General features: G+C 48.3%; 1 protein-coding gene across 2 annotated transcripts in view; it reads right to left on the bottom strand.

The window, feature by feature from the left end:
* The window catches only part of Slc2a9 (solute carrier family 2 member 9), a 143,752-nt gene that overhangs the window by 25,502 nt on the left and 93,005 nt on the right, over nucleotides 1-25,245 (bottom strand). For both annotated transcript variants that reach the window (XM_052734817.1, XM_052734816.1), the window contains 2 exons: nucleotides 16,013-16,114; nucleotides 14,138-14,213 (listed from right to left, as the gene is read on the bottom strand). In XM_052734817.1, coding sequence (XP_052590777.1) covers nucleotides 14,138-14,213; nucleotides 16,013-16,114 — 178 coding nt within the window. The remainder of the gene's footprint in view (nucleotides 1-14,137; nucleotides 14,214-16,012; nucleotides 16,115-25,245) is intronic.

The following is a 25,245-nucleotide window of genomic DNA, read 5'->3' on the forward strand; positions in this document are numbered from 1 at the left end:
GTGAGAGAGAGAGTGAGAAGATGGCTTTCCCCGGGGTCAGAAGATTGTTCAAGGTTCCTGAATAAACTGCTTGGAGAAGAGCCTGGCGTCGCATCTTCCTTGCTGGTCGAGGCGGACGCGACACTGGTGGACAAGGGTTATGCTGCAGCTGGGGCCATGCAGATCTGAGTGGCCTGCCAGTGCTGCTACCCAATGCCTTGGTAATGTCCAGGCCAGAGCTGCAGCTGAGGGCATGTCAGGGTCCGTGGCCCTACTGCAGCCAGGGTCTGTGTTGATGTCAGAGGTTCCTGTTACCATCGAAGGCCATGTGGGTACTCGAGATCTGGGGCCATGTTAGTGTCCAAAAGCCATGCTACCACTGGGTCTGTGCCAGTCTGAATGGTCTGAACTGCCACCTGGGGCAATGGTGACCTGGTTGCTGCTGAGGACCATGTATGGGTCCGTGGTCTTACTGTAGCCAGGGTCTGTGTTGAAATCTGAGGCACATGTTGCCACCAAAGGTTACATGGACACCTGGGGTCGGTTCCAAAGCCTGTGGCCTTGTTGGTGTCTAGGGGCTTTGTGGCCACTGGAGCCATCCTGATCTGAGTGACCTGTGCTTCCACTCAGAGCCAGGATGCCATCAGGCCAAAGCTGCTGCCAAAGGGTCCATGTTCCTGCTGCACTGGGGTCTGAATTGATGTCTGTGGCCTGTGCCACCTCAGGGGACATAGGAACCATGCGTGGTGAAATCAGAGGGCCATGCTGAGCTAGCCCTGCCTTCTGCTGGTCTTGGGATAGCTGATCCTGCCCCTTGCTGGACACTACAGCAAGACAGCTAGCCCCAACCCTTTCTGGAGAGCCCTCCCTGAACCCCTACACTGGGAGAGATGGCCCTACCCTTCACTATAGGTGAGGGAGAACTGACCCTGATGGCATGAGTGTAGGGGAGCTGACTCTGCCCCTCGCCTGAGGGGGGCAGCCCCAGTGGCCTGGACTGACCAGCTCAGTTACCACACAGGCCCACAGGATCTGCTAGAGCTCATGAAGGGCCTAGTTCTGTGGATCTCCATGACTCAGGGTGGACACGGGATATCCCAGAGGAGTTTCAGTGAGGATCCAGTGATGATAGTGTACCAGAAACCAGAGGCCTTGAACCAGACCAATGACTCATTGCAATGAACATTTGCAAGTAAAACTGATTGGACAAAAGGGTGTGCTGTGTGACACACCATGGCTCCCAATGACACCAGGATGAATGAGGAAGTGTTGGAGAGGTGGGAAAGATGGAGGAGCGAAGAGGTTTTGTTGTAGTTATTGTTTGTTTGTTTACTTGTTTTGTTTTGTTTTGATCTTTTAGGGGAACACTGCAGGGATGAGGGGAGGATATGGGGGGACTGGGAGGTGAGTGAAACTAGGGTGCATGATGTGAATTTCTACAGATTCAGTAAAGAAATTATGTCAAACAACAACAATAACAACAAAAATCCAATTAATCAACCAATCAATCGATCATCAATCACCCAGGCTTAGCCATTAGAACTGAGAGCTTTTTTTTTTTTTTTTTTTTTTTTTTTTTTTTTTTTTTTTTTTTTTTAAGAAAGCAACTGCTCGCGTTTTCTTCTGAAGACAAGCCTTTCTGAGGAGAGCTTGGCAGAAAATCATAAAGCACACAGCCGTGTGTTCCCACTCAACTCGCAGGCAACAAGCTCCCTAATTAACTCTACCCATGGCTGTGGGGAAAGATAAGAAGGAAAACTGAGCAGCCAGAGACTCAAAGGAGAATGGCGGTGGGGTGCGGAGGGAGTGATCAGACTCAGAGTCAGGCAAATTCCGGCTGCGCCCTGTCTATGCTGCATGTGGCGTGGACTACGCAAGGCTCCTTGGAGCTCTCCTACTCATCAGGAGTGAAAATGAAAGTCTCCCGTGCAGAGATGCTGTGGTCATCGGGATGCATGCACGTGGCAACACTCCTGGTGGAGCCGGTGCTCAGCTGCAGGAAGCTAATGGGAGCTTTGAAGGCTCCCTGGTCTTCCTAGACACGTGGAGCATGCGCTGTACCCTCACTGAGCAGCTTGTCCACGTGCCTCCATCACACTGGATGGTGGAAGTCTTTTATCTCCAAGGGCTACCTGTTGTGTGCCTATACTGCCTGAGTTGACCAAGTGCTTTCTTGGCATCACAGTGGACAGATTAGTTTCCCGTGGCTGCTGTAACAAACGAAGATAAATGTGGTCACTTACTAAAACAGGAAATTGTCATCCCAGACCTGGAGGCTGGAAGCTTGGGATTGGGCAGTGCCTTGTTCCTGCCAAAGCCTCTGGGGGAGAATCAGCTCTGTGCTTCTTGGAACGCTCCTTCCTGGTGACTCCTGATCTTTCAAGCTGATCATATCTCAAAATCCTTAACTGGACGTAAAGGCCTTATTTCTAGGCAGTGTCGCATTCTAAGGACCCAGTTAGATTTGAATCTTGGCCGATGTTATTCAATCCACAAGAGAGGAACATGTTATGGTTTAAATAGGAAAATGTCTCCTACCTACAGAACTCATGTGTTGAATAATTGGTCCCCAAATGGAAGTGTACTCTCTCTCTCTGTGTGTGTGTGTGTGTATGTGTGTGAACTTAAGGACATAGGGCCTCACTGGAAGATATAGGTCTCAGTGAGTGTGCCTTGAAGGTTATATACCTACTGTCAGTCTCCCTGACCCTGCTCTACTTCCCGTTTGCCCTGAGGTGAACAGCCTCTTTCTGCTCAGTCCTACCTCTGTGACCTTCCGGCCCATCATGGTCCTGCCATTGACAGAACTGAGCACTGTAACTGGAAACCCTGAGCCAAGCTCAATCTTTCCTCCTCGATGTCACTCAAAGTGACTTAACCTCTGATTAAACAGAGCATGAACCTGGCACTGTGCTAACTTGAGGAGCAACTTGTGGGCATCGTCTGTGGGGATTTCAGGGCCCCAGAGCTCCTGTGCTAACAGGGAGCAAGAAGCCTTGCTTCTAGGGTTGTTTGAGATGATGGAAGAAGACAGTTTTAACAGCATGGCTGGAACTAGCAGATCTGGTGACAGGGTCTAGGGGCTTCCAGATTCAGGGGGGTAGATCTGGCTGGGCTGGTTGCTTAGCAACTTCCAGAAGTGTGGAGGTGCCGTTCACAGGCCAGTGGGGCCTGAGGGTGGTGGTAGGTGTTCATCCCTGAAGAGGGACCTCAAGGGTGGCCATTTAACTAGAGAACACTTCACCTGGTCATACCCGCTTCTGCTCTTGGAGAGGGAAATTGAGACCCAAAGAGAGCCAAGGCTTTGCCTAAGTTCCTGTGGCATCGGACCCAGTTGCAGCAAACTTGTAAGAGTACAGAGCCACGGGGCAGTAAGAGATGGCATCTCTGTGTCTTGACTAGGAATTAGGGCTCAGAAGTAATCAATGAAGGTTGCAGGGTCAGCTTAAGGTTAATTCACCCAAAGCCAAAGAAGGAAAATGCATTTTGGAAGAAAATGCATTAGTGAAAGAAACCAGGTGTAGCATGTAGGTGTCTCCTGGGATGGGAACCTCTGAGGGTCAAACTCTTGTTTTCCAAACCAAGGAATCAAATACGCTAAATGTGTGGACATGCCCCTCTCTAGCAAATCTTGTTGCTTGTTACATGTATAGCTCTGTTTTAAACCACATAGTGCTGCAGAGAAAGGGGCACATTATGGTGATATTTTATTTGTACTGAAATGTAATTTTATTTGTATGTTAATAAATAAAGTTGCCTGGGGGTCAGAGCTAATAGCAAGCCATATCAGAAGCTGGGCGGTGGTGGTGCACACCTTTAATCCCAATCACATGACAGGCAGATCTCTGTGTGTTCAAGGATACAGCCAGCATGGAGACACATGCCTTTAATCTCAATACCAACCATAGAAGACCTGGAGGTCTGTATAGACAGGCAGTGATGAGGAGGTCATGTGGTTGGGTTTACAACCAATGAGAAGGCAGAACAGAAGGTCAGTAAAAAGACAGATACACAGGAAGTAGGTCTCTCTCGGAGGGGAAGGACGACAGCAGCAGCGAAGGGTAAGAAAGGTTTTTAGTATCAGTTCTTAGCTACTGCTCTGACCTCTTGGGCTTTTAACTCTGCATTTGGCTCTGTGTTTCTTATTTAATAAGATTGTTACATCTATAGCACATGAATTCCCATCATGTAGGAACCACGTCCTCTCATCCATGCCTTCTCTCTTCTAGGTAACCCTTGACTACAGCGATGAAATGAAGCAGAAGGGATAAATGCAAAATTCAGACAGAACGAGGAACTGCATGAAAACATATAAAATCCCCTGCAACCTCTTCATTCTATTCCACATGATTCTGAACCCTCACAAGAAAGTGAAAGCCAAATGTGCTATATGTTCTGGAAGGTGTTCATCTCTGCCTTCTGCCTTTTGGTAGGTTAATCTTGACTTGTGATGAACGTTCTGGTCAGTGCAATGCTTTGCTTTACCCACCTCTAATGATAGGGGGCATCCCTGGGGTTCACAGTCATGTGCCGATGACCAAGACATTCATGGCTATGGCATTGCCCTGTGTTCTCCCCACAGTTTTCTGACTACCAAATATTCTTCAAATTACCCTTTTGATAGGGGATCACCCAAACAGGTGTCCACCCATACATTAGCCTGAGCCATCACAGACAAGTTCTGTGACCTCCAACCCTGGGCAGGAAGAGTCTAATCTTGCTTTATCTCATAAGACTGGCAGAAGATGAAGCATGGTTATCCACCTGAAGGATTTGGAGCAATCCCACTACACAAAAAGCTTGCTGACTCTTAGCTCTTACATTGTCACATTCATTATGACCATATCTGGCTGCTGAGTCGGAACACATTTTTCTCATATAGAATAGCCAGGTTTTAAAGCTTTCTACTATGTATATGGGCTGAATCATGTCCTCAGAGGATGTGCTGATGTCTGCCTCTGCTACCTGTGACAGTGGCCCTGTTTGGAAGAAGGGTCCGTGAAGACATGGCCAAGTTAAGCTGAGGCCGTGGTCAAGTCATGTGTGGCTGACACCTGTTGATTGGTGTCTTTATGAGGATAAGGATTAGGAGGCACCATGGACACCTGTCACAGCCAAAGAGCACTGAGGACAGTGGTGGCCAGCATGGGCCATGGCAGGCCAGTGGGAACGTCTTTTCTGCAGCCTTGTGGGGAGTGTGGCCCTGACTACACCCCTATACCTAGGTCGAGGACTTCTATCCCAGCCACCCAGTTTGTGGTAAACTGCTCTGACAGCCATGGAAATGGATACAATCACTTTGGGCAAGAAGACAATAAGAGTTCTGAAGATAAATAGAACCAAGAGGAGACATGGTGGTATTTTAAAACTAAGAAGCATGGAGGGGTGTTGAAGTAGTGTGTTATGGTTTGTGTCTTGAGTGACTTTTAAAGAGTTCAAGTCTTAAAAGTTTTCATTCTTAATAGCACATGGGAAATTGTGGAAGCTTCAAGGTGGTGCTGCTATGTGGGAGGTTCTCTGGCCATGGAAGGGGTGCCCTTGGCTGGTGATACAATCAGCTTTGCTCTATTAGGTACTGTCTGTATCACACTGCCTTATTCCAGGACCAATGCACCCAACCTATCACAGACCTGAGGTGGTTTGAATGCAAGTGTTTCCCATAGACTCACAGGGGGTGGCATTATTGGAGGCATAGCCTTGTTGGAGGAAGTGTGTCACTAGGGGTGGGCTTTGAGGTTTCAGAAGTTCAAGCCAGTCTCTCTTTCGCTCTTCCTGCTGTCTGCTGTATCAGATGTAGAACTCTCAGCTCCTTCTCCAGCACCGTGTCTGCCTGCATGCTGCCAGGCTTCCTGCCATGATGATAATGGACTAAACCTCTGAACTGTATGTAAGTCAGCTCCAATTACATGTTTTCCTTTATAAGAGATGTTGTGGTCATGGTGTCTCTTCACAGCAATAAAACCCTAAGACAGACCAAAATCTCCCAAACTATGAGCTAAAATGACCCCTTTCTATTTTCTAAGTAGGTTGTCTTAAGTAATCTGTTGAGTAATGACTAATATGGATGGCAAATTACTGTTCAAGTTTAATTGCCAACTTGACAATCTAGAACCACCTATGAAGAGAGTCTCAACAAGGGGTTGTCTAGGATACGTTGTCTGTCGGCTTGTCTGTTGTGGATTCTCTTGAGTACATTACTTAAGGTGAGAAGACCTGCCCATAGTGGGTCAGTGCCACTCCCTAGACAGACTCCCTGCATACTGTGTATGTGTAAAGAGGTGCTGATCACTAATAAACATAAGTGCATTAATTTCCCTCTGCTTTTGACTGTAGATGTGACTACCTGCCTCATGCTCCTGCCTTAACTTCCCTGCAATGATGGACTTTAACTTGGAATTGTAAGCTAAATAAGCCTTTCTCATTCAGAGTCACTATTGCCAGAATATTTCACCACAGCAATGGAAACAAGACTAAAACAATGATTTCACTCTGAGCTAGTTTCCTTTTCTTACCTATCTGCCCCCAGTCCTTCCTCTGTCATCGAATTCCCTGATCTGGGTCCCTATGCACTGAGACTATGGCTCATGTACTTCAGTTGGTCACTAGGATGGCCCATATTGCAGAAGTCCATTGACAGGTCTCTGACTTCAAGGCACCCAGGGCTTGAAGGGTGACAGCTCCCACAAGGCAGCCACTCTGCATCACTACACAGCCTCCCTCCAGGCTTCAGTCTCACCATGGATTTTTCCACATGTCTGGATGGTCATGAGGATGGGACAGCTTCCCACTGTGGCTGGTCCTGGGGCCTCTGTCTTGCTGAGTCCTCTAGCCTTGCCCTCAGATCAGAGAGGAGACCATTCACACAATGGTTCTTTAAGTCCATTTGACTGCCCTGCCTTGGGGACCATCTTCTACCAGGCCCTGGAGCAGCTACAACTTCACATTGCTGTCTTAGCATTCACAAGCTGAATTCAGAAGGCTCGTGTCATGGGAACCTTTCTACAAGTCCCTGTGTGGACATGGGCATGAGGCTGGCTTTCCAGTTCTAGAAGGGGCTACTATTAATAACATATGCCAATGACTCCAGAGGTAAGCCTCACCCTCATTTAAATTCATTGATATGTCCTTGGCAATGACAGCTAATTTTGTATTATGTGGGTTTGTCTTTCAAGAATCATGACCACATACTGGTTTGGTGTCAAGATGTGTCTCAGTTTATGGCTCTAATTATATGAGTGTATATGTACCTACTTTTCTAGCCAATAATTTCTGCTTTGTCATGAAGACTAGAAATTAATTTTCCTGTCACTCTGCTTTAGACATAATTTTCTCACTCCTCAGGGGACAGAGTCACCTGATTTGAATCCCATCTAAACAGCTTAGTTCAGTTGTGAGGAGGCCAAAACCATGCATGGGAGTCTGTCTGTCTGCCTCTTTCTCTCTTTCCCTCCCTTTCTCTCCTTCTCTCTGCCCCTCTCTTGCTCTCTCTCTCTCCTTTTATCTCTCATTTGTTCCTACACCTGTTCATTATTCAACAGTTAGGAATGTCTGGGGTCATATCCACACTAGCCACTGTGCAGGAGACTTGTATCTGTTGTCTCATGACCTAGTGGTAGTGGAATCTATTAGCAGGGCCAGAGCTCTTGTTCTGCGTTTTAAACCCCAAGTGAGGTGCTCCAGGCCATGTAGCTGCTGGTTGAATTTGAACCCTGGGTGGATGAAATCCACTCTCATCTGCTGTGTACTACTGTGCCATGTTAGAGGTCAGAGCCCAGACCTGACCAACTGCCAAGATCCTGGAACCAATCTCACAGACACACAGAACGAGAATGGATAATGTATAAACAGTGTTCAAATGAATCTAGAATACTAGCCATGCAGCACCCATTAGTCCTGGCCCCTCCCTCTCCTGAAACCCCTTGAAAATGGTTACCACCAAGTCTGACTCTCCAAGGGCTTCCTCAGGTCAGAAATAACACCTTCCCACTTCCTTCTCTGTAGATGTGAGGAGGGCATGGCTGGCACTCTGTTTTATCTTTTCTCTTGCCTCTGTCCCCATCTCCTTACTTTAGATGCTCCTATGGGGTCTGCAAGAACTTGGTTGAGATGTTAGTCTGCTGTGGGATGGTCTGTATGTCAAATGTGTTGCTGATTGGTCAATAAATAAATCACTGATTGGCCAGTGGCCAGGCAGGAAGTATAGGCGGGACTAACAGACAGGAGAATTGAGAGAACAGGAAGGCAGGAGAGAGACTGCCAGCCACTATCAGGACAAGGAAGATGTAAAGTACCGGTAAGCCACAAGCCACGTGGCAAGGTATAGATTTATAGAATGAATTCATTTAAGCTGTAAGAACAGTTAGCAAGAAGCCTGCCACGGCCATACAGTTTGTAACCAATATAAGTCTCTGTGTTTATTTGGTTGGGTCTGAGTGGCTGTGGGACTGGCGGGTGTCAGAGATTTGTCCTGACTGTGGGCCAGGCAGGAAAACTCTAGCTACAAATGGCGTCCAACGTGGTGGCAAGAGTTTCCACCTAAAACCTGAGAAAAAAGATTCTAAAACGGAGCTAAAAACAGTTCCTAATTGTCTCTCTCAAATGAGCGGCAGCTGCTGGTTTGAGCTACTGGCGGGTTCCTGGCGTGTGCGCTCGACCTGCAGTATGGTGGGAATGAGGCCTCTGCAAGTGGCACATTAAGCTGTGCGGTGGATTTAGCCTTTGCTAGTACAAAACAAAACAAAAAAAAAGAGGTTTCTGGGCTACACGCTGCTTTGATAGAAGCATAAACCCACTATTTCTGAGAGTTGATGACTCCCAGAGCTGGCGGAAAACGTATCACCGCCATGTTGGGAAGCTGAAGTGGGCGGAGCCAGCAGTGCCAGCGCCGTTTCAGGCTTAGAAGGCTGCAGTTCAAAGCAATAGGCTCAAGCTAATATAAAAAAATAAGCCACGTAAAGATGGCTACCACACAGAAAATCTGGATTATGTTCTCTTTGATATTCGTAACTGAAGAAAAACATTTGATTACAAAAGCTGTTGAGTTATGCCAAAATGTATATTTTAAAGGTACCTTGACTTCAAAATTTGGATGTAAGGATATGTTGCTTTGGAAAGGAGGCTCTGCTTTTGTTTCCACAGAAAGCCAGAGGCTATGGATTTGTACCAGATTAAGATACATCAGGTTTGACCAGCCAAAACCACCTGAAAGGTCTCCGATGACACCATGGCCCAGATGATCCAACATCCAGAACTGTTTCAAGGCAACTGGCTCAGACGATACACCCTCATGGACTACTCCATAATCCTAAAGTATTCTTTGTGTCCCCATAAGATATAGTGCCCCCCTCCAGCAGGAAGTAGTAAGAGAAGCTACGCCCAAATTCCCAAATATATCAAGCTGACTTTGGAGATGTGTAAAGGTTAAAACCTTCCTTTTTAAGAAAAGAAAAGGGGAAGTGCTGTGGGATGGTCTGTATGTCAAATGTGTTGCTGATTGGTCAATAAATAAATCACTGATTGGCCAGTGGCCAGGCAGGAAGTATAGGCGGGACTAACAGACAGGAGAATTGAGAGAACAGGAAGGCAGGAGAGAGACTGCCAGCCACCATCAGGACAAGGAAGATGTAAAGTACTGGTAAGCCACAAGCCACGTGGCAAGGTATAGATTTATAGAAATGGATTCATTTAAGCTGTAAGAACAGTTAGCAAGAAGCCTGCCACGGCCATACAGTTTGTAACCAATATAAGTCTCTGTGTTTATTTGGTTGGGTCTGAGTGGCTGTGGGACTGGCGGGTGTCAGAGATTTGTCCTGACTGTGGGCCAGGCAGGAAAACTCTAGCTACTAGCTACATTAGTCCCTCTGTAGAACTCTGAATTGTGTAGTTGGAGGGCTCCTGTATCTGTCCTTCACCTAGTACTCAGGTAATTTCTACCTGCAGGAAAGGCTCCACAGGGCCAAGGCATTATGACAAGTAGACGAAACCTTTTTTCATACCGGACAGGAGCTAAGTGGGCACCTGGTACATCCTATGGGGCCAGCCCCATCATCTGGGGTGCTCATTGCCATCCTAATTCCTATCGTCAAAGACCATCCTCCCTCTGGGTACCTCTGTCCTCTCCACTAAGCCCACATCTCCCTTCCAGGTGTCAGGCCCTCATGACAGCCTTCAGACTGGAAATGAGGTATAGAGATCATCCGTCCTTCAAAGTAAGGCTTTCAAGTGCTTTGTTGATGAGATTCTCTGAGCTGCCTTGGGGCTGCACACACACACATAAAATATGTAGAAGGAAACTGCTGTCTTTATGTTTTCTCTTTCCCTCTGCCTGACTTCAACTCCCTGTCAGGTTTCCTTAAATTGATTGCTCAGGAGAGAAGCTGTCTGGGGGAAACTATTGTGTTCCCTCCTGGGAGGGTAATTCCAGCAGGTCCCTGGGTTACTGCCATTTCCTTATGGGGAGGGCATACTGGGGGGATCTGAGCCATTTATCTCTCACTGTCCTCATTCCTCACTTTCCCAGAGAGCTCCTCCTGGGATGGGCTCTGCCCTCAAGGCTTAGGTAGATGGTGACGCTCTCTCAATCCAGATTTCCCTTAGATAGGTAATCTCCCCGAGGCTGTGGGCTGGGCACGGTCAATGTGAGTTGACTGTGGTCCTACAACCAGTCCATCTAGTGGCTGAGATCATTGCTTGCTAGAGAGGCATGGCTGCTGAGTGAACACAGAGTTTGGGGGTGAAGGGTCAGGACTGAGAGCTTATCTGTGCTTGTAGGGTGCAGATGATTTCCCTGGAGGGCCCGTGGATACCCTTGTGGAGCTGAGCCTTTCACACTCTGAGACATGAAAGCTCTCCCATCAATACCAAGTGTTATGGCTTGGGGGATCTGAACTTAAGAGCCAAAGCCGAAGGCCAGTCCCTGACTTCCGAGTAGGGACGATGCCTGAAGCAGGGACTGATGGAAACTATGAAAATCAGCATTCTTCAGCGTCACCTTCAGCTGAGAAGGTCTGTCAGAGGGACATGGGTGACAAAACCCTGTCTTGTGTAGACACATGCAGGGTAGATTTGTGGAGATGGAGGTTAACCTCATCCTGGGAAGAAGAAAGTGGAAGTCCCCCTCCTCATATCCAGAATTCTTGGTGTAGGCTTCTTTTCCTCTGAGTAATTAAAAAAAATGACATGTATGTATGTATGTGTGGGCACGTATGTGGAGGTCAGAGGACAACTGGTGGGGGTTGGTTCTCTCCTTCTACCATGTGGGTCCCAGGGATCTAACCCAGATCCTCAGACTTGGTGGTAAACGCTTTTAGACACTGAGCCATCCAAGTAGTTTTTAACCTTGTAGGTCAATCTCAGAATGAATATAATTCTACTCAAGTTTTAGCAAACAGTTAATGCTCACCAGCCAGGTATGGATGCAAGTGTTAAGATCATGGTTCTTAGGACAAGACAGAGAAGGTCCACACCCATCATTTCTCAGCTCTATGATGCAGAAAATCAATCTGAACTGCTTTCTTTCCGTCTATAGATTGAGAATAAGGCTAGTTTGGAAAGAAAGAATTTGGCGGCTCACCTTTAACCCATTTTCTATTCCTGGGATAGGATGAGTGAAACCAAAAGGAAAGAAAATGACCTGGTCATTTCTCTACTCAACATGCCAATCCTACCTCAGGATGGTACTGACGAGCAGGAAGGCAAGAGAGCGTCCTACATGCTCAGCACTGTTTGCAGGAGGCACCTGGTCTAAGATTAGCAGGTAGCTCAGGGATGGCCCATAGGAGAGGTCAGGGCGGCTCCTGGTCCTCAGTGGTAGGAGGCATGGAGGTCCTTCTGCTCACAGATGAGCGCTAGGGAAACCAGGAATGCTAAACATGAAGGGTTGTCTCTTCAAAGGGAGAGATGTATAACTGGTTTGCTGCCCAGAAGGCTGGGAAGAGGGGTATTAATAGCCTGGTGACCTCTGCACCATCTGTATGGTCAGACCTCATGGGCTCCCACAGATTCTTATGTTTACCCTAGTCAATCTACAGCTATCTTCTCTCTGTCTGCAGATCCTTATCATGAACTTTGTTTACCATAAGCCTCTTTCTCAGTTAATCTCTATAATCTATAGAACCTGTCTTTATGGAAGATGTCACTTGTACTTTACAAGAGTTTCAATGTAAGTATGTCTTAAGCTTTGCTGTACACATAGGAATGTGTTAATTATCACCAAGAAGCTTTTTTTCCAAATTGTGCTGTGCTTAAATATGCCTGAAATAAATGAGCCGGTGTCAGACTCTTGAAGTTTGAACACACACTGGCTACTGAGTCCTGTCAAATGGGACCTCCTCCCTGCCTCATGTGAATTGACACTCTGTTGGTCATGGTGTTTGCAGAGACCCTTTCTGTGTAAGTGACAGGACAACAGTGGACCAAGGTGCACCCTCAGATGGCTGGGGAAAGCTGGGCATCTGTCTTGATGTACTAATTACATTCCCATGGTATTTTTGGGGGGTCGAAACACTTAGAAACAGGGCCTAGCACACAGTCAGCACGCTACAGATGCTGCTGTCCACACCTCAGGTCTCTAGGTGGCGGCAGCATGCATGGGTGTTTCTCCTCCTGACACTCTGCTGCCCTGCCAGGCAGGCACCTGTCTTAGTTAGGGTTTCTATTACTGTGATAAAACACCATGATCAAAAGCAACTTGGGGAGGGCAGTGTTTGTTTCCGCTTACAAATCTTCAGCTTACAGATCTAAGGTCACACTCCATCACCGAGAGAAGGCAGGGCAGGAACCTGGAGGCAGGGACTCATTCAGGGGCCATGGAGGAGTGCTGCTTCCTGGCTTGCTCCTTATGGCTTGCTTAGTCTGCTTTCTTATAGCACCCAGGACCAGCGGCCCAGGGGAGGTGCCACCCACAGTGGGATGGGCCCTCCCACATCAATTATCAATCAAGAAAATACATCAGCACAGGCTTATCCACAGGTCAATGTGGTGGGGGGCAGTTTCTCAACTGAGATTCCCTCTTCCAGAATGACTCTAGTGTATGTCAAGGGGACATGAGTCTAGTCCGCACAACGTCTCCTTTGTCCTCGAACCATTCTGAAACCCTGCCTTCATGGTGAGGGTATATGTGCATGTGCTGGTGTGAGTGGCATTTCCACGATCTTTTCAAGTCCCCCTCGGCCACCTCATCACAGTTCACTGGTACTCGGGATGGGGACAAATGCTTTCCATGCAACCATCACAAATAGGAACCAACATGGTGTCTGAAAGTAAGTGACACTAGATGAGACAGAAGTCTAATTCCATTTGTTTTGCTCGAAATCTAATAGGCAGGTGTCACCTGGACTGATTAATGAGATTCCGGGATCATCTTGCATACCAGACAATATATGACTGACTGAGCACCAGCCCCACAATTTAGTCTTCATTAACATAGAGAAAAAGCAAAGCAAGGCTATGAACACCCTCTCAGGAAGAGAAGGTGCAACCACATTGGATGACACCCTAAACCTACCTCTCAGCACCAGTCTTAGGGAGGCTCTAGCTGGTCACAGCCACAAGGCCAGGAAAATGGCAAGGCCTTCAACAACACTCCATCTTACAGACAAGGACACTGAGGCACAAGAAGAACCAACTTTCCCAGTTGATGGCTCCATAGTCAGCAGGCACTGGGCAAGATGGTGGATAGAGGCTGGGTTCCCCTGCTACTGAGTGACAATGGCCTTCCCTAGAGCTGCCAGGAACCCCGAGGGAGTTTACTCTCAAGTTCCTAGAGTGCAGCTAATCAGCAGTGACTCATCCATCCTAGCCACCATCATCAGTGAACTTCCTCAGTACCTGTACCTTCTCTGAGGCACAGATGTACCTTGATTATCTTTGATTCCTCACAAGTCGGTCCTAAGCCCGGCACACAGCATCCCAGGTTTGTCATTATTGGACTCTTGGACATTACCACCGGCAGGCATGTCGGTTAGCATGTATCTGCCCTTTGTGGGCAGCATGAAGGCAGTCCACTGCACTTCAGTAAGGTCTAAAGCTGGAGCACACCCCCCCCCCCCCCCAATTAGGCTTTGCTTTTTCCTGGGCCTGAAGTTCCCTACCAGTCAAGGAGATATCTGAGCCGCACCCCAGTCCCCCAGGCCAGGCACAACACAAGAGGGTGTCCTACCTGGGCCGCTGCAGAATGAGGCGATGATGGCCAAGATGCACACAATGCTTAGGTAAGGGACCCATGGGGCTTGGTCCTGCAGAAAAAGGACAATGTGAACAGGCAAGGAGCAGCAGGATGTCCAAGGGACCTGCATTTTCCTGACTCCATCTGTATGACAGGCCATTACATATCCCTGAGCCTCAATTGCTGCAAATTGCAACCATCAGAGTCATTCTGTCCTCTGATTTCCCAGATGTGGGAAATGAGATGATGCCTACAGAATTCCAAAGGCTCCAGTATGCCAGAAACGGTAAATAAGTGTACATGTAATAGCGATTGAATGCTTTGTTTAAAGCAAAGCATCGGAGACAATGTTCAGGCATTGTTACACTGAAATTTCTCTCAGTTATCATTCTCACTGTGTAAAGCACCATGTTTACACTCCTGCTGTTCCATGAGTGTGGAGGGCTAACTCACTCCTGGAATGTCCAGAGGGTCTGCCACTCATCTATAGGCAGATGTTGAGGGAGCTCCAAGGCCCTGTTGTGTGGGACTTAGATTGGGGGGATGCTTGAGGCAGAAGAAAGATAGACCCCAGAGCAGTTTCCACTCCCTCTCCCAGAACCTCAGAGGGACAGTGCAAAGCCACCCAGCTCAGGACCACTCTATGTCTGGATATGGGAAAATGCCAGCTCAGGCAACACACTGTCCCCTAAGGAGGAGCCAGCTCAGCACCACCTCTGAAGGACAGGCTTCTGACATCACCACACCACTCTTGCCTCATTCTGGAACTGTTTGGAACGTTAGCATATCCAGCTGATGACCAAGATGCCCAACTTTCAATGTTAAAATGTATTCCTGAAAATAATACCCAGACTTACCAGCCCAGTAAGTGCTTCATGAATCCAGGTTGCTCCGAGCCGGAGAGGGAGCAGGAGGGAAAGATGTGGGGCTTGTAATAAAGACCCTGGGACCTAATCCCACCTCTGCCACCATCCAGCTGTGAAACGTTGGTCACTTCTATTTATGATTTGGACTTTCTCTCCATAAAAGTAGGCAGTCTGGGCCTGGAGAGATGGCTCAGCAGTTAAGGGCACTTGCTGCTCTTGCAGAGGACCCAGGTTCAGTTCCCAGCACCCACCTGGTGGCTCACAACCATCTTTAACTCCACTTCTAGGGGGTCTAACACCCTCTTCTGGGCTCAGTGGGCACCAGTCACACATGTGGTACACAGACATACATGCAGGGGAAACACCCATATGCAAAATAAAATGTTAAGTTTTTAAAAAGAAACCCTGGATTTTGTAAGGATAGTGGATATAATTGTTCTTCCACATAAACACACATGCGCACTCCTGGACCACTCACTCTACATGCTGTTAGTTACTCCTCACAGCATCCCAGGCTACGGGATGCTCTACAACTTTCCCGTGTAGAGCTCGGGCCCAAGAGGAGCCAGCAGAGTGGTAAGTGGAAAAGCCAGGATTCCAGGTCACGGAATCCAGGTGACAGGGTAGTTACTGAGAAGTCACCTGACAGGCAGTGCCCAGCTCCCCTTGCAAGGAGGGACACCTTAGGGGTATCTAACATATTCCCCCACTCCAAAGAGAGGTAAATTGAGGCTCAGGGAAGGGAGGCTTCCTGCTCACTGCAACACAGTTCATCTGTGGCAGTGGCAGGGTCAGAAGTCAGGTGTCTTGTCTCCAAGTTCCAGGACCCATCCATCCCCAGTGCCACCCAGGGCTCTGGAAGTGAACCTCCATGGGAAATACGCCTCACAGGAGGGGTCTGCTGAGAGGCTAAGCCCACAAGCCCAAGACTCCAAAGGGATGAAGCCAGAGCCAGCTCTCTGCTAATCAATTCCCTCCAAGAGTGACACGCACAATGTCTCACCTGCAGGGTCAGCGTCACAGTGAGGGTCCCAAAGAAGAGGGCCATCAGCCCGAAGCCACCAATGAGGAGAGGTCTTCGTCCTAGGCGCTCTATGACCAGGCCCTGGTCGGAGAGAGCAAAGGAGGTGGGAAACACAGTTATTTCACTTTGAGCCCAGTAACAAGGGACCACGGTCCTGGGAACTGATGGCGGAAGGCCATGGAAGACCTTGGAAGACCCTGGAAGGCCGTGGAAGGCTAGTTTCACACAGCGGGTGTGATCCAGGAGGACCAGCTTCCGCAGCCCCTGCAGCTGCAGCTGTGGACGTGTCCTTGGTCTCCTCCCACTGACATTTCTGTCTGTCGCCAAGGTGGGTAAAGGCAATGACCCTAAAATCTAATGACCATAGGCAAGTGCCGGAGCCAGGCAGGCTTGGGCTGACATCCTGGCTCTACCACTTGGCAGCTGTCTGGACTTCCACTTGTGACTTCAGGTCCTCTGTGACAGGAAGATGAGCGCTGTCACCTCCCCCACCCCATTCCCAAGGCATCTAAGAGGTTGAATGGGTTAGATAAGACACTCACTGTCTGCTGTTTAGTTAGGTGACTTCCCCTCCCCCTCCCCACTGTTTCACAAAGAAAGAACATCAAGGATCAGAGAGATGAAATAACCCGGAAGAGGCCACCCAGCAGAAAGTGAGAGGGGGGGGAATTGAACCCAGGGTGTTGTCAAGACTCATGATTGAGCTCAGCAGGGAGAGGGTCGGCTGGAGCAAAGGCTTGGAGGTGGGAAGATTCCTATTGAAAGTGCCACCTCCTTTCGCCATCTCGTGGTTTTCTTCCTAATATTCCTGCTTCCCCAACCCCCGGCCACACACACACACACACACACACACACACACACACAATCTCCATGGGAGGAAAACCTGTAGTATTTGTTTTCTGACTCTGGCTCATTTTGTTTGACATAAATACCTAAAGTTCCATCCATTTTCCTACAAATGCCATGATTTTAATTTTCTTTGTGGCTGAACAATATTCCGTTGTGTGTTTGCACCCCATTTTCTTTATCCACTCGTCTGTTGGAAGTGTTCCATTTCCTGGCTACTGTGAACAGAGCAGTGGTGGACACGGGTGAGCAGGTGTCTATGGCAGGCTGACTTAGAGTCCTCTGAGGGAAGGGGATTTTCAGTGGGACTGCGAGAGAAAAGGAGACAACAGAATTCCTGTAACAAGAAAGTGAAGGGGGCTGTTCAGAGGGGGTAGAAATCAACAAGAACGAATGACAGGTGAAAATGCCCCATATCAATCGATAGATCGATCAATCAATCAATCAATCAATTAAAATCATCTGCTTCGGGCGAGCGGAAGTGGTGACACTGTGGAGGGTCGTGAAGATGGAGTCTCAGGTGACAAGAGGGACAAGGCCCAGAAGTCTTGGAGTGTCACCGCAGGGACTCTGTGCTCTGATCCCCCACTGGGGGCCGGAAGCTGTCTGGGCGATGAGCCTTCTCTCCAGATGAATGAGGGCTGCAATCTAGGCACAGCAGGAACTAGGGCTTGAGTGGAATCTGCCATCTAAGGAATACAGCCCCGCAGGCCAGATGACAGCTCAGACCCCCCAGCTATGGGTAGCAGCCTGGGGCCAGGTCACCCAGGCTTGACATTGTCCGGACAGGAGGGGCCTTGAGTGCATAGTCAGGCTTTTTTTCTGCAGAACCGGGCCTCCCAAACTCCGCCTCCTGGGAACCTGACCCAAGAGAATGGAGCAACAAAGATGTCCAGAGGGGCATGGGCCTGAAGACAGGTTGCCCTGGGCTCGAGTCCTGGCTCTGCCTCTCAGCCTTCCTTGCATGAAGGATGGATGACTAAGTGACTGAACTTCCCTGAGGCTGTTTCCCTACCTGGGAAGTGTGGATGGTAGTGTCTCTGCAGGGTAAGCTGTGAGATGAAAGGAAAGGCATGCTGGGCCTGAATTCCACTCAGGAGCAGCAAGGTCTGCCCACCAGAGCAGAAACTGCAGCATATCTGATTGTTGGTCTAAGAACGGCCTGGGTAGTTGCTCTCACTCCTGCCTCTAAGTGGCCCCATGGCTTTGAACATGAAGGTCAGCCCTTTGTGACTTCACTTCCTTTTGTGCGGCCATGGGATTAGTCTAGGTGACAGGAGTGGGGGATCATTTCTGAGCACCCACTGTTCCAGGCACAGCACCGAGCACATTTCCAGTACCAATCATTTAATCCCTATGAACACCCCAAGAAATGGGCCTTGTTGGTTTCGTTATACAGGTGAAAAAAACAAAAACAAAAAAACAAGCCAAGATTTTGGGAACTTGTCCAAGGCACACGGCTGATAAGTGATGCAGGGATGCCTACAGACTCTGTTCTGGTTCTGAAGATCTCAAGTTTCCCGAAGTAGAAACAGGCAGAGTCCCCAGTTTGCAGCAGCCCACGGCCCCATCTTCACGTCCGATCGTTGAACACATAGAACACTGAGCAATCACCTGGCCCTCTTTCCTCCCTGCCCTCCCCAGAAGTCCCCATATCACTGTTTCCCCAGAATCCAGAAGCACCCCTGGCTGCCATGGGGCCCTTTGTGCTGATGGAGTGCGCGAAGCAGGTGTGCAGTGTGCATGGCAGGGCAGCGAAGACAGAGAAGAGAGGGGCAGTGAGCTCACTCTGTGGGAGGTGTGGAGGGGTGTGCGGGCCAGGGAAGGTCATGGAAGAAGTGAAGAGCAGAGCTTTGTGGGGAAAGAGGGTGGGGAGAGGCAATAAGGAGAGGGAAAGGTGGAGGGAGGAAGATAGAAGGAGGGGGGAGGGAGGGAGGGAGGGAGGGAGAGAGAGAGAGAGAGAGAGAGAGAGAGAGAGAGAGAGAGAGAGAGAGAGAGAGAGAGAGAGTTCCTAGGCCTTCAAAAGCTGGACCCATCAAAGGGCAGGCATTAGTGGGGCCTCAGGGTCCTGGGCATCAGGAACAGGGAGCTGGGTCCCTGTGACAAGAGCAAGTCAGAACCACCCAGGATCAGAGCCCAGAGCAGTCCGGGAATGCACCCACCAAGTCTCAGAGGGAATTAGCAGAAAGACACAGAAATGGATGGGCACTCTTCCACTTCAAAGTGCTTCTGAAAACCTGCATGCTTTCTACCCATAACCTCAGCTGTAGAATAAATACTAGAGGATCTGGGTAGAAAATATCTGGGAATGAAAACATTATCAATTAGTTTTGGATAGGTTGGGAAATCCTCAGCATATAATTTTAAATAAAATAAAGATAAGACTAGAAAAATAGTTACTGTATAAAACAGGAATTCTGTCCACTGACCCCAGGTGTGTGTGTGTGTGTGTGTGTGTGTGTGTGTGTGTGTGTGTGTGTGTGTGTGTATGCATGTGTGCATGTGGGCTTGCCTGTTGAGGCCAGCAAATCACCTTTGGTCATTCCTCAGGTGTCATCCACTTTTTTTTTTAAATGTGAGACAGGCCCCCTGTTGGGGGCTCACTGGTTATTTCAACTGTCTACTCATGAATCCCCAGAGATCTATGCCCCGGCCTCCCCAGCACTGGGATTCTAAGCTTGAACCTCGCTTCTTTTTATCCTGGTTCTGGGGAATGAACTCGGGTGTTCAGGCTCGAACAGCCAGCTCTTGACCAAGTGAGCTATTTCCCCAGCTCCCTGGCATTTCCTGTGCCCTCTCATGGGCCATTTCCAACACCCACCCTAGCAAATTTCTGAAGCCATTTGAAATGTCACTCAATTCTGATATATGGAAACCACTCCTGTGACTAACCGTGAGAGGCCCAAGGCTAACAGACCCTCAGAGCTGGAGGATGGGGGGTTCTCTCTCCTCAGTGTCTCAGAGGAACTGATCTAGAGTCCCTGGTGACACTGAAATCAGTACAGAGGTTGCCAGAGACAAGCTTCAGTATCACACAGGGGACCAGGTCACAGTGAGATCAGCATATTACATTGCTATACTGATTCTGACACATGTAACAGCAGGGCTGAGGTTAGCGTGTCACAGTTAGAGATTAACGTGTCACATCGTTACTGAGAAGGCCTGACAAATATGACAAGCTTCTAATAACTCAGTTAAAAACTAGGCCTCTGTTCCCCCTCTTGAAACTGGACAGACAGTTTCTGAGAAAGCCACGAAAAATCTTCAACGTCCATGACAACAGAGACGAAGGACATAGCTCATACTAGGCCAGAGCCAGCACCCCCCCCCCCAACACACACACCCCAGTAGCTCAAGGTAATAACCAATTAAGGACAAAGCCTGGGACTTGTTCAGGTCTTCCCAAAAATGGAAAAACTGTAACTTTAACCAGCCCCTGCTAGCACTAGCCAAGTAGAACATACTAATATGATTGCCACTCATGTAAGCCAATCATATCTGAGATGAACTAATTGTCCCTAAAACTCCCCTTAGCTGTGCTTAAAAGGAATCTGTGAGCTTCTCTAAGGGCCACCACTTTGCCTTTGTGTTGGATGTATGTCCCAAGTATGCTGGTACCTTTATTCTTGAGATAATCAACACTCTTGCTGATGGCGTACATGGACGGTGGTCTTTTGCAGGACTTCTCCAGGACCCTAACAGTTACACAGAGAGTCTCTGTGGTTACAGTGGGCTGAATCTGCCTTGTGCTGTGCATCCGGGATTAAGATGTATTACACTCAGATGTGACAATATGTTCCATTCTACACAGAGATGGCCACGTGCTGTTTATTCATATTCATGTTTTCAAACATTACCAAGTGCAGGGCCCTGAGCTAGATGTGAGAGAAGCTTCCTCAAGTGAGGTGAGCCAACCACAGTGTTGACATTTGAAAGTGTGCCCTCAAATACGAGCTGGCTGAGAACCAATATTTGACACCATGACACCGATATTCAGGGCCCTTGTTGAGGAGGAGACATGCTTTCTCTGGGTCATTGAAGAAGCAGGAAGTCGAGCCAGCCTGAAGCTGGAACATGCTCCTTGCATGGGAAATGACAGAGCTCAGAAGGAGGTCTAGGAAGGCCCTGAGGAGACAGCTTTCGGAGAGACTGGATTGAGGACCTCCCCCCCCCCCCCCCCCCCCCCCCCCCCGCACCCCCCCCCCCCCCCCCCCCCCCCCCCCCCCCCCCCCCCCGACACACACATACACACACCCAACACACTTGGTCCTACCTGGCCAGGGCACCGGTGCGCTCCCTCCTCCAGGCCCTACCGAAGCTCAGCCTGTCCAAAGGTTTTAGAGTGACAGAGTATTCCTACTCTGGACTAAAGCTGCCAGGGGAGACACTAACTCAAGATGAACAGCTGCTCTTGAAGGGTACCGATGTCAGCTAGTAACCAACTGCCAGGCTTCTGGTGCTCTGAGAAGCCCCTCTGGGGACTCTGAGCTCTAAGGTCCCCTCTGCAGCCACTGTCTCTCCCACAGTGTGCTGGGACCTTTGAGCAGACAGCATGTTTCTGTTTAGGATTTTAAAAATCACTTTTACTGAGTTACAATCATGTTCAACGAAGTGTCCTCATTTTAATTCTGCAGCTTAGTTATTCTTAACAAATTACATTTGTTTTATTATATTTATATTAGTGATTACCTATTACCCACAACTGCAACTGAGATATGGAAAATGCCCACCACCACCAAATGTCCCCTATGTCCCTTCTCTCAGACCCAGGCAGACCCTGATCCACTTTCCAGCACTGGGTTTAGAATTTCATCAGTTTTAGAATTTCACACAGATCTTTGTAATGTTTTTGAGACCTGTCTTGTTTGTGATACACATGAATAGTTCTTTTTCATGCTTGAGCAATATTCCACCGGGTGGATAGACCACAACTGTTTTCTCCATACTCCTGTTGATGGACACTGGGTCGCTTCCAGGTTTGGTCTCTCATATACCAAGCTGTTATGAACATCAGCATATGAGTCTCTGTGTAGACATAGGTTTTGTTTCTCTTGGGTGAATACTTGTGAGTGGAATGGTGAGTGAATGGGTACCTGTCAAAAACATTCTCTGGAGGGGTAACATGACTTTAAACTCCTACCAGCAGTGCGAGAGTTCCTGTTGCTCCATTTTCTTGGCAACACTTGGAATTATCAGGATTTAAATTTTATCTGTCCTTGTGGTGAATGACAGGATCTTATTGTGCATTTTAACTTCCCTGACAGTACTGAGAACTTTTTCCTGTGCCTTTTGTCCTTTGAGACTCTTCCTTAGTAAAGATCTGTTCAAACATTTTCAGATTGCAGTTCTTCTTGAGTTCTCAGTGCTTCTTACATATTTAGGACACGAGCTCCCTGTCAGATGTTTATACAGTCTCCCAGCCTGTGGCTCACCTTTTCATTTTCTCAGCAATGTCTTTTAAATAGTCACAAACTTAAATTCTGATGAAATCCAATTTATTAATTAAAATGGTCCATGATTGTGCATCTAATCTAAGAAACCTCTGCTTATCCCAATTTTATAAAATTTTCTCTTATATAACCTTCCTGGTGTATTAAATTGATTTTCTTTGCTGTTTAGATGCATGGTCCATTTCAAGGTGATTTTTTTTTTTTGTACATATTGTGATAAGAGTTCCTGGTGGATACATGGTTCGGGTGAGGTCCGACACTCTAGTACCCTGTTCTACAATTTGCTCCTCTAAGCAAAACAGTTGCCATCTTCACCAGGTCAGATATGCCTACTTGTAAGAGTCCATCAGAACTGGCCTGTGGACTGATGAGCTTCCCTTAGAGTAGGGGTGGGGAGGGTCATGTCTGCAATTCTGCCCTATGTGTAGCCTGGGGTCTTGGAATTCTAGAATGCATAGACTGGGGAGAGTATTGAAAAGGAACTCTGTCTAGGCAGCTAAGGGAAAGCTGCCATCCACGCTGGGTGAAGACTTTCAGCCACTCTGCCTCCTCACCCCCTGCCAGTAACCTCTTGCCCATGATCTGTAAGCAAGCCCCTCAACTCACTGGTTCCCCAGGGCAAATTTTGGTGTAGCTTGTTGTTGAGGCCTTATAAGGATGGGGTAGATATTCTTTATGTCTCCCCAGGGAAAGAATTCTTCCCATATTTGTCAAGTGCCACCTTGATGCTGACCCTTTGTGCATCTCTATCCCCATCCCAGTCACCTCTGACTCCTTGGTCTACAAAGCCTTGGCTCCAGAAGGATGGGAGCAGGGAACAGGACAGTGGGGGCTGAGCTCCCACAAGAAAGTCCAGGAATATGGAAGTTTGCTTGAAAATTTCAGTTTAAATGACAGCTGTGTGCAAGAGACCCATTTATGTGTCTACAGCTAACGCATGAGTGATTGCCGGGGCTGTGGTCCTAAGAGGAATAAGTTAAAACAGACTCGAGATATTTCAACTAAAATGCAAAAGCAGATATGGGAGGGTAGCAGCAATTGAGATATTAACCCCATGGCACTTCCCTGAGGCTTCTGGGACACTGGGTGCAACATTCCTCAAGCACCCTGTCAGACGGGCAAGCGTCAGGAGCCTGGGAATCAATATTGGGAAAGACTCAGCCTGGGATGGGCAGAGAGCAGAGTAGCTTCTAAAACCAAAATCCCGCCTTCATGAAGGAATGAACTGCAAAGCAGTCATTGAAACCGTCAGATCTGCAAGTGCTAAGTAAGTACCTTGTCCAGTTCTAATCCTCAGAACTGTCCAGCTCAGAGGAGGCTGCCAGCAGCCACTCACACATGCAGGGAGTGGGGTGGAGCCAACACAGATCTGTTTTTACCTGGAGTGTCTCCTCTGCTTACTTCTTCTACACTTTGTTCTCTGAACTAGGAACCAACAGCCATTGCATTAGTTTCCTTGGCAGCAGGAACAGTGCATTGCAGACAGAAGGGCTCAGACAGCAGGGATGCTCCTCATCTTTCTCAGCTGCAACTCCAAGACCAAGGTACTGGCAGAGCCTTACTCCCTGTGAGGGTGCAGGAGAAGGTCTGCCTCTGCACCACCCCTGTCTTCTGAGGGTCTGTATCAGCCTCACCCCTGCCTTCTGAGGTCTGTCTTGGCCTTCTGCATTCTGGGATCCTTGTCATTTAGCATCCAGACTCCAGTATTCATGTTGTGGTCTCCCTGCATGTGTCTATGTCCAAAATTTCCCTTTTTGTAAAGACATAATAAATTTGGGAGCTCAACCCACTCTAATATAACCCAATTCTAACTTAACAACACCTGCAATGACCTGTCTCTAAATGAGGTCACATTGGGAGGGACTGGGGGTTTCAGCATTTGAGTTTTCGGTAGTCATGTCACAGATGAGAGATCACTGAGTCTCTCTCTGTTGAGGTGAGTATGGTCCTCAGCAATACCTGTTGGGATGACTTGTTAGCACCACTACTGCCTACCAAGAAAGTGGGGGTCAGAAAAGCAGGTCGTCTGGCTTCAACGTTACCTAGGTTGTGACCAGCAAAGGGCCAGGAGACCAGGAGACTCGTGCCCTGCTCCCCTCACCTAAGCTCTGCACGCATGAGATCCAGTATCTCATACCATGGCCACAGAGAACGCAGACTGTGACACTGAAATTGCAGGACCCCCGGGAAGTTTGGAAACCCTTAAAGATTTGTGTTTAGTTCAACATAGCATAGTCCCAAACTGTGCAGCCACAAACAGGAGCACATTACTGTGGATTCTGACCCTGACTTTAGGTGCATCCTACCAGAGGCAGAGCTGGCTCCCCATGGCTCTGGGTCCACACAACCCCAGTTCCCCAGAGCCCCTGACCACACCACAGTGGACGGTCATCCTCATGGGTGAATGACACTCCCCGGAAGTTCACTCATCTGAATAGCACAGTTGAAGTCCCCCCCGCCCCCCACAATCAAAACAGCCTGGAAAAGCCAGCTGTTCTGAAAGATGGCAATTATTTACAGCCAGCAAGCTGCTGAGTGATGGTCGCTGCCCAAATCAACCGCAGATCAAAAGGACGAGAGAGCGCGTCTTTCCATCTCAGTTTTATTACGCCTCAGAGCCATTTTAACAGACTGTCAAAAATCTCAGTGAAGAGAGTGGAAAAAATAATCAGGACGCCCTTTTATTGATAGGAAATTACCCTGAGGGGTTGGGTGAAGTTGTCTGAGTGGTCCTGAAAAGCAGGTCACACAAACTTTGCAAAGAGCAGAGGACTTGCTGAATGTTGAGTTTGGGGGAGGAGAAGGAGCAGCCATGGGCTTTGATTTTTGTTTCCATGACAACTCTTTCTTGCAGAGTTAAAGTATCTTGCTGTTACTTTAACAAGCAACTTAAACCAACTCAAAGGTAGCTGTTTA

Source organism: Peromyscus californicus, unplaced genomic scaffold (assembly GCF_007827085.1).
Source record: "Peromyscus californicus insignis strain IS unplaced genomic scaffold, ASM782708v3 Scaffold_13__1_contigs__length_99412109, whole genome shotgun sequence".
NCBI lineage: Eukaryota > Metazoa > Chordata > Mammalia > Rodentia > Cricetidae > Peromyscus > Peromyscus californicus.